Here is a 19,222-nt window from a genome sequence, read left to right as displayed (position 1 = left end):
ACGTGAAGTTGTTTAGTAATCTTTGTTTCTGTCCTTTTAAGTTTCACAATTGTCTTGTGTATTAACTTCACATTGCTTTTAGGTGTTGTGTCTCCTTTGTGATCTGCTCTGCTAACAGATTCTAGTACTTTTAATTCTAGAATCTCATAGTCATGAGTTCTGTCTTTATGAAGGTGCTGTCTTATGTAAATAAAAGTTGGAGGTGACTAGAAGGTGAAATAAGGTTAAAGAAGGCATGTCAAGACAGCATGCTTGGACTCCTTATTTCTAAGGGATGTGAATCAATTAATACCTTGATACCCAGAGCACATACAGTGTCACTTATGAACAAATGCAGAGATGGTGAGCAATATGGATTACTGCACCCAAGCCAGCACTTACTAGAGATCCACTTGTTTGTGTAGTCTTGTTCCTTAATCTATAGTAGGGGAGTAACATGGATAAAATTCTTGAAGCCTAAGGCTCTGTCTTCCTCAATTCATAAAGAGTCTATCATCGTAAAACTCATAGACCCAGAAGAAACTTTGAAAGAGGACATTGTCCACACTCCTGACTTCAGGTAAAACTGTGTGCAACTTAGCCATAAAAGGTAACAATGGGCTTGTTTTTAAGCTTTCAAGCAAAGCAGCCTATCCAACTTTCTTTGATAACCTATCCTGATGTTTAATTACCTTCCCCAGAAGGAAAATCCAATATGGCTTCAGAGTCAGACAGAGTTGGGTTCCAATATCTGTGCTGTCACTCTCTGGCCATGTGACTGTTAATAGGTTACTGATCTGCCAAATCTAATTTAATTAATTTGCAACATGGAAATAAGCAATGGGCTCCTTTTATCAAGAGGTGATTTTAAGGAGTAAGAGAAACATGTGCAGTACCTGTCAGACAGAGAAGACCCTCAATTCATGTCACTTCTTTCTCTCTCTTTTACCTAACCTGGCATTCGTAGTGTTCTCCAGCCCCAGTGTTGGGGGAGAATGTCAGATGCCTAATCAGTCTCAAAGGTAGTAGACAGCATGGTGTAACTGGAAGATTTGGCACACACTTTAAAGAGAAGCTGGCTTCCATCCTCAGAATAGTAAGATAAAAGCCTTTAGTATGTCACATTAGATTGTGGAAGACTTAGCAGTTTCAAAAACTCCTAAGCCAGATGCTTTTTGACATTATACTTGGGTCTTAGGACAAAGTGGCTTTGTAGCCATCCTCCTAAATAATGAGCAACAATTCCCTGAAAAAACACTATTAAGCATTGTACACTATTAGGGAATTAGGGAAACATGAGGATCGTGGAGAGCTACAGGGAGCCACATACACAGATGGAAAGGGAGGGAAGCCTAGATTTGTGGATGCTAGCTGAGTCATAGCAGGAGCGTTACACAGTAGGTAGGGATATTGAAGAAGTGTGTTATGTTCATGTGGGAGGTATGAGAAGTGCCTCTTGCTTTAGAGGTAGCTATGCCTTTGCCAGGGGTAGAGAGTTTCTGTCTTTACAATTTGTAGTGTGATACAAAGACTTTCAACATCACACAGGAGAAAATATTTTTAAAAGAACTCTAGACTTGCAAAGTGTTCTTCATGAGCAGAGTTAACTAAGTTCCTTACACTACAGTTTTTTGGAAGTGGACTGGTTGAGAAAATGTTGGAATAACTTTGAATTTATGACATGTCATGAAGAACAGCATTCACAATTTCAAGAAAAAAAAAAGGGAGAATCCCGAGGAGGTTGACCTTATAGGAGATATGATTAGATTAGATTGAGAAGAACTTCCCAGCAGTAGGAGTAATCAATTTAAAAAGAGGAGGAGGAAGAAGAAGGGGAAGAAAAGGGAGGGGGAGAAGAAATTGCAGTAACTTTCCTACATAACTTACAGACATGAGCATAATCAATCATGAATATCAAAAAGCTTGAATTTATCTTTCCATAATTTGTTCACATACCAAAGAGATAGTAGTGTGCATAGTCTATGCCAGGTGCAGCACTGAGGTCAAGGGTGACAGTAATGACAAACACAGGCCAGTTCCTCCAGGAGCTCCCTGACTCATGCCTGATGCTGAACAGCAAGTTGTTGAATAAATACATAAATGGAAGTATTTAAAGAGGTAAATTATAATACAATGACATAAACACTAATAGCTGTTGCCATAGTACTGACTCTCTATTGCTATGGGTGAGGTAATTAGGGTGTTTTGTGGAGGATGTGGTATTTGGGCTGCATCTTGATAGGCGATTACTGATTTGTAGGATGGGCAATGAAGGGATGGGACATACACACCCATAAACAGCAGATGCATTGTACCTGGGCTGTTTGGACACTGCATACAATGTGGTAGAATACAAGTTATACAGCAGAAGTAGTGGCAATGATGACAGGAGGCTGGGGGAGGATGATGTACATAAATCTTTATTCTTTAGTGTCTCTTCAGCTCCTAGTGACTAATGCTTTATTTACTATAAGTCGAGTCTTGCTCAATTTTACACTCCCTTGACATTTCCTGTAAGTAGGACACTCCTTCTTGGCCCTCATTTGTAAAAATGTAAAAAAAAAAAATCATTCCTTATTCATCCTCTAAAAGATAATGTGGGTGAGGTAATTTCTAAATTGGGACTGTTCAACATTAGCATCAGGTATTAGGTAAACAGGCCTTCTCTTTTAGAAGTGGCACACGTGGTAGCATGTACTAGCTTGGTGCCACTTTCTACCCTGAGAGCTCTGGGATTTAGTGTAGGAAGCAGATGAGAAGAAGCACAAGAGGATGGAGCCATAGAGCACAGCCAACTTACCACTGAGCCCTTGCCGACTTATCCTGTGTCATAAAAATCTCAGCAGTGCACAAGAAGAGAGTGACTCTAAAGCTCAGAAGCTCCAGGAGTATGCTTCTAGAAAATGTTGCCTCTTTGACCCTCCCACCAAGAAAAAAGATAGGAGTAAAAGAAGAAGGGGCTAGAGCTGAAGTAAATCAACTCAGAAAGGTCTTCAGTGTGATAACTACTGTTGAGTAACTTCTCAATTACTGTTGAAAAACTTCTGTTTTTCAAGCATTCAGCTAGTGCTAGAAGGGAAATACCACACATTCTCTGCCAGCAAGAATCCCATGTTTTCCTCCTTGAGACAGACATTTCCTAAGGGAGACAGATTACTAAGCAGTCACAATAACACATGAGACAAGAGGATAGACAGAGAGTGCTAAGGGCACTAGAAGGGCCCCTAACTTACCCTGCAAGGGGGAAAGTTCAGAGGTCAGGGAGCTGGGGACTCCAGAACTGAGATGAATAAGGCAAAGAATTCCAAGGATGGCAGCAAGATTCAAGAGGTGACTTGCTCACTATAGCTAGAGTTTGATGTTTTTGATGAGGCAATTATGAGGACTGAGACTGAAGTATAGATGAAAGCAAATTCTGCTAAGGTATTGGAGTGTCATTGGTAAGCCCTTGCCACCTTATGAAGGCTGATACCTTGGGCAGAGGATATAGGCAAAGGTCTTGCAAACTCTGCATACACAGACACAAGCCAGCACACTCAAGCACCTGCTATCTTGCAGTGTTCATGGGGAGGACAGCAGGGAAGAGCACACTTGTAAGGAGTAATTAGTGTTGTGACTACATAAATGAAGGACACCTGTGCATTGTGTTTTGCAAAATGAGTTAAATTAGTGAAACGAGTTGAATAATCACAGCAAACACCATCTTAGCCACTGAAGCCATGCTGGTCACTTCTAGTTCTAATGAGTGGCTTTGTGGTCATTGCTCCTTCAAATGAAGGAAGAGAAATTTTAGGTTTGTATTTTATTTTCAGGCACAAACGTATAATATATAATCATCTTAACAGAAAAAGTTTAAGGACTCAGTTATGCAAAAATAAAAAACACAGTTACTCTAAACCCACTAGGCAAAACCAACTGTTAATGTTTTGATGTATACACTTTTAGACTTTCATAACATCTTGCTTAATACAGTTACCATAAAGAATGTTGGCATTCTAGAGCCCTTAAATTGTCTTCTCTTTGCCTGCCTTATTACTGATAGCTTTGGGCAAAAAACAGTCAAGGAATTGTAAGATATCCCTCCTCCATGATAACCATCTGGATAAATTTTACCTTCTTTTATAGGAGTCCTAGTTCTTTTTCCTAGAGTTTGGGAGATATCTTCTTATAGATTTAATATTCATTGGACCTAAATGTTTATTCAGATTTCACTGTCCACAATAAAACCTTTTAGAGCTATTTTTTTCACTTCAGAAAGATTTTCTTCAAATGCATTTTGGCATTGCTTCTATTTGGGGGAATTCTGACTGCTTCCTCATTTACTCCCATCAACTGTGTGCTGCATGTACTGTGTCCATGCACTTAGTCCATTTTTTCCTTCTTCATTTTTTTCATCTGTATTTTTTCTGCCTCTGTACTCTGGGTGATTGTTTCAAGTTTGTGCTCAGTTTTTTTTTTAAATTGATGGTACTGGGGTTTGAACATGGGGCTTTGCACTTGCTAGGCAAGCACTCTATCACTTGAGTCACACACCCAGCCTCTTTATTTTAGTTATTTTACAGAATCTCACATTTTTGCCCAGGACTGGCCTTGGACTGTGATCTTCCTACCTCCTCCTGTGTAGCTGGGATTATAGGCATACACCACCACACCTGGCCTTGTGCTTACCCTAATAGCTTTTAAACCAGGTTGATTTTCAGAATTATCTCAGGGAGTTTTTATAAATGCAGTTTTCTTAGCCGTACCCAAAGCCCACCAAACTGAAATCTCCCACCTTTGCCCATAGAAATGTATATGTTAATGTCTGTCTCCCACACTCTTCATACTTCTGATGATCTTCTAGATTTGGAACCATTATTCTACTTCACTAGTCTAATCCATTTGACTCAAGGATAATTATCATCTTACAGATTTTCATGTAGTTGCATATGATACAGTAGAATTATTTAATTGCTTATAAGACCCCTTTTTATCCTAATCTGTTGCTTCATTACTTATCTTTCAGCAGGCTTGTGTTTTGACTGATCACCTTCAGGATACACTCTTAGCCTTTTGGTAAATCTTTTCAAAAGTGTACTAATCTCTTCTTTGGGGTGTTATATTTATTCCTTCTTTTGTGTTGAGGAACTTCTCTAATTCCATATTGGGGACCAATCTGGTAACTTGGTGTTCAGTGGCCCCTGAGATGATTTCCTGCATTCCGTTGCATTCTGTTGGAGTTGCATGATGTGCACTGATATGGTACATTTTGTCATTCAGCAGCTGAGGAGAATGGAGAGGAGCCAAATTCATGACCTGCAGCACTAGACCTATACTCTAGCATTTTCTATGTATCCAGGAACTCTGATCTTTAGAGCCATCTCTAAAGTATCTTGTGCACATTTCACTTTTCCCTCTATTCTTAGTGCCCAGTGTAGCTGCACCTAGTACTTTACATGAAATGTCCACCTGTGTAAGCTGGGAAGAACTTACATGAGTTGCACAGTATCCTGTCTAATTCTACACTGGTGACAACTGGGTTAGAGAGAAAACCCCCACCATTATAGAAATTTTATATGGTTGAGCTTTATACATTTTCTTCCCTGCCCTTCACATTCCACATTGTCCCATAAAAGTAAGATGTTTTTCTTTCTCCAATGGACTACCTTTGTCTCCATATCTCAGCTTTCAGTATTAATAACCTCCACCTACATGTCAGAGTGAGTCCACAGAGACAGACAAGTAGTCATCCAAAACTGAAGATATGCCCACCATCCATTTGCAGAATGGTTAAATAAATTATTGTATGTTTATACAATGGAATATCATGCCTAATTATCCACATCTATCAATGTGGACAAGTTTTTAAAACAAAACTCAGTAGGAGATTCATATCATGAAAGACATTCAGTATAATCTATTCCCATAAATTTCACAAACAGGCAAAGCTAGGAAAAACCTTGTTTAGGACTAGGAATATAGATGTAGTTGATTTTTTTTTGGTTTGGTTTTGTAGTCCAGCCTGTCCTAGAACTCATGAGCTTCCTGCCTCCAGCTCTTAATTGCTTGGATGACAGGCCTATACCACACCTGGTAGTATTTTTTAAGCCATTAAATGAAGAAGCATAGTAGTTATTGCAGGTAGAGGTGGAAGGGAGATCGGGGGCGGCACCCCTGACCTGCTAATATTTCACTTCTGAATTCAGTGGTTGGTACATAAGTATTTGGCTGACTGTAACTTTTAATGGCAATACTAATAGTGATTTTAATAGTGATTAAAATAGTGAATTAATAGTGATTTTTAGCAATTATACACTCTAAGTTTTAATTTGACTTAATTATAGTTTAAACTATGATATTAATAACTCTTTTTTGTTTTCTTATGATACTGGAGGTCAAACCCAGGGTTTGGCACAATTAATAACACCTTTGTACATATTAAATTTCACAATAAGAAAAAATTAAAAATAAACCATATAAGAAAACAATTTGCTAAGGATGGCCGCTCGTTGTCCCTGCTCTCCCTACAAGTGACTTTAGAAGGTACGTGTCTGCAGTGGAAAGGTGACCCCATGAGATGTCACGTTCCTTCATCCCTCATCTTACCCATTTTCCTAATTTAGTGATTTTTTTTAATGTTCTTAATATTTCTTCCACTTAAGCTCTCACCAAAAAACTTTTCTCCACTGTCAGGATAACCTGTCTCCCCTCAATTTGAAACTATCTATATGGCACCTGATGGGGGTTTCTAGATCCTTATAGCATGGTTTTGTCAGCAGCCTAGGTCAGCACTGAGGAACAGCTTTTCCTGCTCCTGCTTCTTTGGATTTCAGAAAGGAGCAAGGCAGGAAGCTTGCTTTCAAAACACAGTAAGGATAGCTAGAATTACACATGGGGTAATATTTCTAGTAGTATGATTGTGACAAAGCAAAGTACCATTTTCAAGCATCTCTATGTACATACATTATCATCAGAGGTAGAATTGGTACCATCTTGTTTACAGATGAGAACAGTGAGTTGAAATGACTTGTCCTTCTCATTGTCAAGGGCAGAAGCTAAATCCAAGCACAGTCCAAAGTCCACCCACTATGCACTGCATCACACCACAGGTGCTTCAAATCTGTAGTCAATTCAAGTTGATTTCAGTCATTCAACAAATATTATTAAGTACCTCCTGTGTGTTGCTTGCCTAAGCAAGAAAGGATTGCAAAAAAATTACCAAATAGCAATTGTGAAAACACTACCTACAATTTTATGAGGAAGGAACTGAAACTATGGGCCCTAGAAGTAATTTTTAAAGAAGTGACCAATAATCTGACCCACAACTGATAAAGATGAAAAGCAAAGAAGCCAGGAGAACAACAACATAAAAGGGGATACAGCTATAGGAAAAGCCCAGAGACTTGGAAGAAACTGACAAACTGAATAAAAGAGCAGAAGGGCATAATAAGGAGGGCAGGCAGTGGCCCAGGATGGAGAGCAACACACTGTGCAGAGCTGTAGAAATCCATGGTCAGGACTTGAGTTTTATCCTAAAATTAAGGGCATGTTTCTCCAAGGCTTAAAGGAGATGGGGAGGTGTATTCATATCCACTGTTGAAGAGAGGGTGAAGGGAGAAGTCTGTGCTGTCCCTGAACTGAAATATAATCGAGAATGATTAGTACATGCTAATTGCCAGTTGCATTATAATAGATTTGACTGTAACTATATGGGATCTATAATAAGAGTCTAAGTGGATGAAAACATGTCATACTCAGAAGATTGAAAGTAGATCTGGCAACTGTAAAAGACATCTCTGGCATTTGCAACTGTTCAAGTTGGAGATTTGTCTTCTGAATAGGAGCTTTCAGAATCTTGATAGAAGCTCTGTCACTCTTGCCTCAGTCCATCTTGCCAGTCTCACCCACGCTTTTGACAGTGAAATATTGGGTCCAAGAACCCAGAAGGAGCCAGAAGAATGTACCACCTGGTAAAATAATTATACATCTTCAGTTCAGTCCTTCTTTTTTAATATCAGAGTTAATTTCAATAAAACTTTGCTTGGTCTTCAGTCATCATTCCAACCCTTACTCTGACATCTATTCATTTTTTTCCATACATTGGGAAACAGAGAATATTGATAATTCTATAAAATAATGCCATCTGAAATAACTAACAGTTCAATTCACAACTGTTTATTGATACCTATAAGAGGTATCAAAAGTACAATATCCTCTGCTTCAGGAATAGATGACCAAGATGAACAGGTCAGGTTTGCTGCCCTCAAGAAGACACCAATCTTACAAGAGATCAGGAGATCACAAAACACTGTGGTAAAGTGCTTCAGAGATGGGTTTTCAAAAGCAAAAGAGAAACTAGGAGGTCTTTCAATTACTTGGATTTCTCACAGTACAGTAGAAATTATTTTTTAGGAGATTGTTTCAAAAACAAAGAATTAAACCTGTGCCCCTAGAAAAATCATTCACTTTAAAATTCTGGACAGTCCATTCGTGTATTCCCAACACAATTCCCTTTACTGAGTCAATCTGTCTCAACCAATCTCTGAACTAGCAGGGCATCTGTGGGGAACCACGTGCACATTTACAGGCCACTGCATGGTCACTTTATGGAAGGGGCTGAAATAGCTATTACCTACTTGTTTCCATCTTTGATTTTCTTCATTGTACATATGCTGTAAGGCTGACAGGATTAAACTAATTATACCCAAGCATTTGTTTTCTCCTGCTAAGGTGGGATTATGAAGAAAGAATCTCGCCACCCAAAATAATAAAACATTTAATACAATAGCCATTTCTTCATCATGTTGGAGTTCTTTGTAAGCCATTTTGCACCCCATTTCCACAAAGTGTCTGACTAGCCATGGAAAGAAATATGCACAGATCCTACAGAATTAAATTGATACTCAAGATAAATCCCAGATGCTATAAGGTAAAAGCTCCTTACCTGGGCAGTCAAAGAGGAGAGAAAGGACTGTGATCTCCACTAAGAATCAGTTCAGATTCAGATTTATTAGACTTTTAAAGTTTCTCACAAGTGTACATTCCTAAACAGGTTGAAGTAGCTCCCATTCCCTCATCTTGGTACCTGTCATCCTCCTGGAAATCTAAAGAAACACAAATTACTGTCATCAGATCAGAAGGAAAATATGACTAAGAACATACATTTGGCATAAAAACAGATACTCTTCCCAAGCTGTTCCTGGCCTGGAACTTCCTTAAGAAAGTAACATTTCACTGATTACCCCCTCAGTTGTGGCAATTGTGTGCTGATCTAGCTCCTGGAATAATTGCTCCCTAGTTCTTTATGAGAAAAATTCAATTGCCATTTGCATTTTAGATCCTCACAATTGATTAGCAGGCATGAGAGAGTTAATCCATGTTATATCTATAATTCGTGTGAGAGTATGTGTGCGTGTGTGTGTGTTATCCAATTTGACATGGTGGAGAAAAGTGCTGTTATTGAGAAATTGAAGCACCAGGTGTGGTTAAATAAGATCACACATTGCATTCTCTCCTTAATTTCATATTACTCTTCAAACGGCTGAATCCATGAGCTCCCTCCTTGGATTCAGCAGCACCATGAATTTTTAGTATGTCCAACAGAGCAGAGGCAAAGCATTTCCAAATTAAGCTACCTTGCTGGTGAGTCAAATCTAGTTTTGTTTCTAAATTACTCAGTATTGCTAGACTAAGTTTATTAATCCTTTCATCTCCCTAGAGAGTAAGATTTCTGGTACTTTTACATCATTGGTGTTCAATTTGAACTAAAAGTAATTTCAAATACAGGCCTATAATCAAGGATAAGGTTACCAAGGTCTAGGGATGGGAGAAATGGGGAGATGTTAGTCAAAGGATACAAACTTAGCTCATCTTAGTTATAAGATGATCTGAGAGCCTACTGTACTGCATGGTAATTGTAATTATAATTAATATTACAGTTGAATCTATATTCTGCATCCACAAATTCTAACCACCTGTGGACAGAGACACTCACTTGTTATTATACCTTAAACAATACTGTATAATAACTATTTATATAACATTTACATTGTATTAAGTATTATAAGTAATTTAGAGATGGCTTAAAGTATATACATAGATTATATACAAATACTATACCAATTTATATAAGGGACTTGAGCATCTGAGGTTTTGGTATCCGTTTTGAGGGGAGGCGTACTGGAACCAATCCACATGGACACCAAGGAATGATTCTAGCTGAAGTTTGCTAGGAGTATAGGAGTAGATCTTAAAGTCTCTCTCTCTCTCTCTCTCTCTCTCTCTCTCTCTCTCCACACACACACACACACACACACAATGTGTATGTGACATGGTATAGCTGCTTATTAATTTATGGCTAGCATTTTGCTGTGCATGCATATAGTTATAACTTATAAGATAGTTATATAGTTATATAAGGGATACAACATCATGTTGTGGTCAAGAGGCATGCCCAGCATAAAAATGAGTACCACTCCAGATGCAGTCTCTAGAAAGAGAGAAGTAGCAGCTGTTTCCTTCCAACCATGTATCAATCACCATGATGATCAGTGAGTCACCTGCATAGCACAGTGCAGGTTAATCCATTCCACAAATACGGATAAAATGCCCATGTGTCAGGTGTTGTCCTAGGCAGCACAGAACAAGCACCATCACTGCCTGATGATCTTATCCACTCTTTATGATCTGACTGCTGCCTGCTGCTCCATTGTCATCTGCTCACCTCCACTGGACTCTATTAATGTCCAGTCAGGTAGAATAATCTGCAACACATGAACAACATGTTTTTTCCTGCTTCTGTTCTTGTCCATGTGTCTGGAGACCTTGGTGCTCCACTCTACCCCTCTGCCTGACTAATTTCAAGCCACATGTCACATCTCACATTCTGCTGGTGTCTCCTCAGCCTTCTCCATACTTCAAACTCACTGTGGTGTCTTCTTGTCTCCGAAACTTACTATATGTAAACCATTAAAAGGGTGTCTTATTCCTTATGTTTCACACACTATTGAGGCATGGTAGGTACTCAATAAATATTTGCCAAATTAATTATTGAATTCATTATTAATATTACAGTTCATAGGTACTCAATTGCCCTTCATGTGATCTTTGTAAGACCCACAGTTAGCTATTAAATACAAAGTGGAGAAATTGTGACATTTGTAATCTAGATCACCCCAACTGTAGTGAATTGTAGTGAGAATTAACACCCCCATGCTTTTTCTTATGAAAAACATATTCTGTCCGTGGTATGGTTTTTAATAAGAATGGAACCCCTTGGCAAAATTAAATTGGAACTGTTAGAAATATTAGGTGGTTCTTTGTTGAAATCACTTCTGGAGAATTACCAAGGTAGTTCTTTCCTTACTAAATACAAATTAAAGTGTATTTTAAAATAATAAGAAGAAACATATTTATAACTATGAAAAATAGATATGCATGTAAAATAAAATAAGGCAATAGTCAAAAATGAAAGAGCTGTGTTTGTGTGGTGGGATTAAGGGTAGATATTCCGTACCTTATAATATCTTTTATTGAAAACATATTTTAAAAGACAAGACTCTTCTTGAAAGCACATATCCAAATGGCTTGTTCAACTTGAATGAATCTAAGTAAAAGATTTTCCTTATGCAAGCAAATAACTGCCAGTGCTGTTGTGTTATGTAGAATTTTTTCATCTCAGGCTTTTTTATGGAAGGATGTTCATTTATTCATTCAATAAATAAATATTAAACATTGGACTGTTTGTCAGACATTATACTAGATATTTGTTCTCTCTATATTAATAATCATGATGACAAATTTTTATTGTCCCTTTTAAACTCCCAAAGCTATTTTCCATACATTACATCTATTTATTTCTTACAGTCCTGTGAAGTAGATGGAATATGTGTTTTAGTCATAGAAACACTAGCTGTTATAACAAATGTACTCCAAAAAGTTAGTGGCTTAGTTCTTTGTCATGTAAAATTTCTAGCTGAAGGGCTCAGATCAGTGGCTGGCTGTTCCACATAGTCATTTAGGGAGCTACCCTAAAAGAAAAGGGCCTTAAGGAAGTAAACAGGTTACAAATGTCACTTATACTAATGTTCCCTTGGCAAGACCTTAATCACATAAACACACCAGCCTCAAGGGAAGTTTGAAATGGTAGTCTAGATTTGTGAAAGAAAGAATGGATTTAGTGGATAGTTAGCAGTGTCTGCCACAGCAAGTATTTTTAAATTGCCATTTGTCCAATGAAAAACCCAAGTCTCAAAGAGGTTGATTTGAGTAAAATCACTCTGTTAAACATGAACGTCACAACTAGAAGTGTGCCAGATCAGTACCTTTTCCATCACTTGATAGCAAACTACTGGCTTGGTAGAAACAGTACCTGTGAATATCATGTGTACTGCCTATGTGGATATGAACACTAGAGCCTAGAATTTTATATTCATGTCTTACTTCAGCCTAGGAAAAAGAGAGGGTCCTTTTGGTACTTGAAGAAAGGCTAAATGCTACCTTATAAATCTTTTAATGGAAGCAATTATGTTTGGATTTCCCCTACTTCAGACCATTACTGGAAACAGACTAATAAACTGATGCCCTATCTACAGGTGCAGATGCACCCAGGGGTCCCTCTTCTAGCTTCAGTTGTTCCCTGTTGAATGGCTCATTAGTGAATATTTACAAAAAGATGGTTATGTGGGGCAGTAGGCTACAGAGAAGATCAAGACAAATGAAATGCAGATCTAGCTATTATGAAATTCACTGTGAAAACTAGCAAAAAGATTAGAAATTGTGATGAAGGATGCTGAATAATGATAGGAGACCTACTTCAGAGACGGCATCTGTGAAAGCATTTCTGAGGAAGAGGTACTTAAACTGAGTCCGGGTGGGCAAGGAGTCAGTCATGTGAAGAACAATGGGGAGAGTCTTCTACACAGAAAATCACAAGATGAGCAGTGATTTGCAAGAAAGAAGAATGTGTTACTTTCAGGACCTGAAGATCCCATGAAGCCAGGAATACTAAATGACTGGAGATGGTAAAGATGAAAAATAAAATATTCTATCTTAACTCTCACAACCATTTAGTTACTATTATTATCTTCATTTTACAAATTAGGAAAGTGAGACATGGAGAAGTTACATAGTTAAATAACTGACCTGTCATTCAGCTAATAAACAGTAATGTTTAACCCCAAAGTCTAGCTCCAAGTCTTCCACTACCCCAGAGCATTGTACTGTCACACTGCCATGCAAGTATACTTCCACTCTGTCCATAAATAATGAGGAGGAGGAGCCCAAACTTCTACTTTACCCATAGACAGCTCTTCTATCCAAAAGGTGATAAGGGGAGGAGGAGTCTAAACTTCCATCTTATCCGTAAACAATTATTCTGTCCAAAAGGAGTAGAGGAAGAGAAGGACCATCTCTCTTCCCTTAGCAAGGGGTCCTTAACCTGAGATCCCTCCCTCCTACAAGGAAATCATGGATAGAATTACAGGGAGATGATAAATTTGAACAGAATATTTTAATCATTTTTTTCTGAAATTTAACTTATTTTTCTACTATGAATACAGGTATAAAACTTCAGTACTCTTCTTGTGACATTGCCACCAGAATCACAGGTAATTTTTTAAATCACTAACAGTTGTCAGTGATATCTCGACATATCATTTGCAGTCATCACTTCTTTCAAATTATGGTAGTTATTATTCCTGACAATAAATATGATGTTTAAAACACTGGTAAAGATGCACATGTATTGTTCTATCACAGATTTTTTTTAAAACTATTTTCATGTGTGTCAATATAACTAGCTCATTTTGTAATCATATATTTTCCTTTTTGCATTTAACATTCTTGAGAACAGATCCATAGGCTTCATCAGACTACCAAAGGCAGTCATGACAAAAAAATTAGGATCCTTTCCCTTGATCTTTAAGTTTTTGACCTCTTTCTCCACATTATCATATATTGAGAGTAGTCTAGGGTTGTTTGTACTTTTTCAGGTCCAGTTTTTCACACTGTCCTCTGTTTTCAGCCATTCACAAGACAGTTACTCTTATATCACTGAGGTTGTCCACAGTTAAATCAGGACTGTTGACTACTTCCTTTTTCTGACATTTTTAGAATTTTGTAGCAGTTGATCATTGTTTTCTTCAAGGGAATTTCCTGTGCTTCTCTCTTCCCCTTTTCTTTGAACTCAAACTAGTCACTCCTTTAAAAGTCTGTTCAGTGTTCTTGGTAAATCACATCTACTATTATGACAACCACTGCATCAATGTACTGATGATGCTAATCCCAGCTACTTCTTTATACTTCATTCCTAAACTCCCAACTGTCCAAAAACAGTTTTCATCTTCATATCCCAGAGAGTCCTCAGACTCAGCACACCAAAGTTAAACTCACATATTGCCTCAACCACCAAGCCTACTCTTTCCTCCTGCATCTGTGTTTTATTATTGTATGTCTTTTCCTGATCTCTTGAGGTTACCTCAGTTGCTCCCTCTCTCCAGCACCCCTACTTCTACTGAATAAACAGTTCCTCCTGATTTATATTATTGAAAAAGTAGACTTGAATGGGTCCAAATTCCAGAACATATGCAAAACTGGAACAGAAGTAAACATTCTAGGTATAAGCTGTATGAGCATAATACAAATTTTTTTAATTTTGTTATTTTAACACCAGCTTGCTCATGTACAATGGCCCAGGTCTGGTCCACAGGAAATGCTAATGTGTGACAAATTTGAGAGCAGACTGCCCTTAGCATTAAGGTCTCTCATTTAGCCTACCACAGAACAGTTATCAGGACACAGCTCTGTTTTATTTTTTATATTCTTTATTTTATTCCTAGCCCCAGAGACATGCCACCTTGTGTGATTCTCCCTTGAAACCCTCTCACCAGACTGGGGGACAGAAATCAGTGCCTTCTTTTTTTCTATCTCAAGCAAAAACAAGCAGTTTAAGGGAATGAGGAAATTCTGCCCAGCTTCTTTACAGCAAACCTCCTTCTAAAACTTTTTTGTTGAATATGAGACTTTCTGTATAGCTATATTAATTGTACAGCTCACCGGATTTTGGAAAATTGAATATACCTATGTCACTAGCAAATCAAGAACTGTAACATTAGTATCACTCCAGAAGCCCCCTTCATTGCGCCCTCTCAGCCACCATCCCCCAAAGGGCAAATAGGATGCTAAATTCTCATAGTAAAGAAAAGCATCTTCTATTTTCATAAACTCAGTATAAATGGAGTCATACAGTATATACTCTGGTGTCCATGTCTTCCATTCAGCATTTTCTTTGTGAGATTCATTTTGTTGTCTGTAGTTTGAGAGCATTCATTCAATCCTCTAAACTGTTCAATGTGTGTATATACTACAGTACATTTACATCTTCCACAGTTCATGGGTATTGAAGCGGTTTCCAATTTGAGACTTCTCTGTAAAAAGTGCTACTTTGAATATAACTGGATATGTCCTTGGTCTTGGTACTTACTTAGAGTGGGATGCATGGTATATTGTACTAGTTTGCTGGAATTCCTATAACAAAGTACCCCAGATTAGATATCTTAAGCAACAGAAATCTATTTTCTTACAAATCAGGAGATTCGATATTCGTGTCTGTGGGATTATTCCTTTTGAGCCCTTCCTCTTTGGCTTGTAGAAGGCCATGTTTTCCCTGTCTTCACATTGTATTTGTGTGTCTGAGCCCAAATTTCCAATTCTTATAAGGATTACAACAATTTTGGATTAGTGCCCACCCCAAGGACCTCAGTGTAATTTAATTACTTTTTTAAACCCCTATCTTTAAATACAGTACTGAGCATTAGAATAAAAACATATGAATTTTTGAAAAGGACACAAATAGGCATGATCTCAAGGGAATTCTGCTGAGTTAAAAACAATTTCAAAATGTTATATGCTGTCTGATTCTATGTATATAACATTCTTGAATTATCAAAGTTATATAGATGGAAAACATATTACTGGTTGTGATGATAAAATAATCAAACTCCATAGAACCACACATATACAAGGGCTTGTAAAACCATAGGTTGTACTAACATCAATTTCCTAGGTTTTGTATACACACAACTTCCCTGTACCTTTTTCCATGACTTTCTATGAATCTATAATTTTTTTAAATTAAAAGTAAAATAATAAAGCTGGTGTATTTTATATCTTCAGGTTTCCATTGGCACTAGAGATACATTCTCCTGAATAATATTTAGATTTCATTTAGTTTATAAAATTATAGTTTTAAATAGTTTAGTACATATAGGAGAAAACTCTTTAGAAAATGAAAAGCCTATATTTTGCTTCTGTTACTTGATTTTAAGGTTAATGAGATCTGAAATAGGGACATTTGAAGATGTTTGGAATGACACTTCCATTTCAGCAAGATGAAAGACAAATATCAACTCAAGAAACTTCACCTTAATCTTTAGTAAAAATTCAGAATTATTTATCAACATGTGATCCCTTCTTTCCTTCCTCTGTCTCCGTCCTGTCCCATACCAGTCTCTACATATAACAAGTCACATTTGAAAGCTAGGTAATTGCTAAATTACTATCACAAGTAAAAACCTGTTCAAATTTGAGCATTTTTTCTTTTCGTTAAATCATATTAAAGAGTCTACTAGGGGGATTGAATAGTTTACTTAAGAGAAAATGTAATAAATGGGCACAGGAGTTGTTCTTTGCAATGGTGTATGTTCTGGTACTCCCCACCTCATCTCTACTCCAGCCACCACCTTCAGCCTGAAGAAACAAATTGTTCTTTGAAACCACTTATTATATATCCTGTCTGCTATCCCAAATGGTTCCAATATAACATGTTTTCTATGGAAAAAGAGAAATTTTTGTTAATTTTCACATACTTCTTGGTACATCTTGATACTCTCAGGTTGCCAGCAGAGTCATTGCAGATAGGTACCTGAAGGAAGGAAGGAGGGAAGATGAACAGGTCTCATATTTATATCTTGGAAGAACTCCAAAACCCTCACCTCACCTGTCATAGCTGTTGTTTTGTACTTGATCAAGTGAGAAAATGTGAGTGCAGGAAAGCCAGACACCTTCTCTCCACTTGTAGATTAGTAAATTGCCACCAGATTATCTAATTTTCCTCCCTGCTGTTCTCACACCTGCATGCCATGAGTGCTTTGAGCTAACATGTCAATATGGGAGCATAAACTGGTTTACATTCTACATTGATTTCCAGCTTGGGTGTCTGTGAGTTGATGAAAGAAAAATGTCTTCCTGTTTCTCACAGTAGACATGAGACAGGGAGGGAATCTCTTAAGTGCCTCCATTAATGATTTTGTACCAATGGCTCTTGATGGAAGGGAAAACTCCAATCTTGGAATTTGTATAATGTAATCACATAGATGCAAGTTCCAATTTTGTCTTCCTTGTAGTCTCCCTACCCATTTGGTTTAGTCTTTCTAAGAAAGGACAGGATTTATTAGTTGTAACTATAAGAATATTCTTAGCTCACTGAATACCTACCAGAGGGCTTAGAGAATAGAACAAAAGCAAGGATAAAGTGACCTAATCATGGAAATATTCATGAGGTATAACATGATCTATATAACACATACAATGATTGATTATATGGAGGACATAAGGCAGGGCTTTTGGGTAGCAGGATGGGTTTGACAAGTTTTGTGTAAGAGACTCTGAAATGCTCACAGATAGGTCAGGAGAGAGATGGAGCGACAGAGTCAAAAATCTCATAGTCGTAGGCTGTTTAAACTTCAGAAAGAAGTAAATAAAAAGCCAGAAGTTCTGAGCCGCTAAATAATATGATGCAAGTAGCAGTCGTTGAAGATTAAGACAGCGTGTGGAGAAAGAGCAAGACCTCTAAATGATTGTTAAAATAATCGAGATAGAAGACGGTGAAAGTTTGTGAAGGAATAATGATTTCAGGAATGATGAGGAAATAGCAGAGTGGAAAGTATTTCTAAGGCAAATAAGACTGAGGAGGCCACCTGATTTTAATCCTAAATATAATAAGAAAACTAGGGTGGTAGTAAAGACAGAACAGAACCTTAAGAGAAGGTAGATGCTTAATTACCTTCCAGACACACTGAGTTTGAGGTAATAGTAAAATATTTTTAAATGGTTGGCATGTTGTTGAGGGTAAGATTGTAGGTGTCCAAATAATTAAGAAGAGAACAGAACCTTTTTGTAGTTAAAAATATGGTGGTTATTATTAAAATCGGGTATGTAAAACAGAATATGAAAAACATAGGGAGCAGAGTTCCACATAGGGAAGGTCATAGTGCAGAGCCACCAAAGAAAACCAAAAAGAGCTATTTCTTCTGAGAGACTTCATGAGGGTAGAGACTCCTATATATATAGACCCCAAGTTCTGTGAGCCTCCGCATTTATATGTTGTTTTCAGCTCACACCTTCTTCAGAATGAACCTGACACTCTAGGATGAATCTAGTATAATTTCATCTTACAGAAATGTACTAAGCCAGAGATCAGCAAACTTTTTCTATAAAGGACCAGGCCGTAAACATTTTGTGCATTGTATACCAGATAGTTTATCCAGTCTGTTGACACTACTCAGCTTTGCTGTTGTAGCTCAAAACCAGCCATAACTGTATATGATGTGTGTTTGGCTGTGTGCCAATACAAATGTATAAAAAATAAGTGGTGGGCCATACCTGGCCCACAGACCATAGTTTGATGACACCTGCTCTAGAATGCAAGTCATGTCTTCTTCCTACGTTCTAGGTATCCCCTCTGGATTGCTCCTTGCTCCATTATCCAAGGGAGACAGTAGAGCAGCCTCTGCATCCAGTTTCTTTAGGTCTGTGTTTGCAGTATTACACCTGATTTGTCAGTAAAAACTTCAGAACTTAACTGAGATGTATGCTGGAGATATAACAAAATGGAAAGTATTCTACTCCTATCTGGTATACCATGCTGCTTTACTTTATACAGCATTCAGTGATACAAAATTAAAATTCTGTTGCACCAGTCTAGTGGCAAATCTTAAGTGAGACTGACAAATGTTCTCAGTTTGTTTATGTAACAGTTACCATAATGGGGGTGAGAAACAGTGTAAATTCCTAAGGATTCTCATTATTCAAAGAACTTTGGGTCCTCCAGTTCAATGTCCCAGAAATTCTCTGTATTGTTCAAAAGTCAGTTGTCTTCCACGGGCAAACTGGAGACCCTGAAAGGCTTTGTATTCTTTTTGTTTTCATGAAAACATTTCCTGACAGGAGGGCTTCAGCAGCATCTTAGTTTGGCCACAAACATTCT

General features: G+C 37.6%; 1 protein-coding gene across 9 annotated transcripts in view; it reads left to right on the top strand.

Moving 5' to 3' along the window:
• Samd12 (sterile alpha motif domain containing 12) overlaps positions 1-19,222 on the top strand; it is a 412,402-nt gene that overhangs the window by 277,899 nt on the left and 115,281 nt on the right. Inside the window, exon 5 of one of the 9 annotated variants that reach the window (XM_074069100.1) lies at positions 13,518-13,565. The exons of the other annotated variants lie outside the window; for them this stretch is intronic. Within the exon in view, the coding sequence (XP_073925201.1) occupies positions 13,518-13,565 (48 nt within the window). The remainder of the gene's footprint in view (positions 1-13,517; positions 13,566-19,222) is intronic. 9 annotated transcript variants of the gene reach the window in all.

The sequence above is a fragment of the Castor canadensis genome, chromosome 3 (assembly GCF_047511655.1).
Source record: "Castor canadensis chromosome 3, mCasCan1.hap1v2, whole genome shotgun sequence".
Taxonomy (NCBI): Eukaryota; Metazoa; Chordata; class Mammalia; order Rodentia; family Castoridae; genus Castor; species Castor canadensis.
Note: the sequence above shows the minus strand (reverse complement) of the source record. Positions and strands in the feature narration are given on the sequence as shown.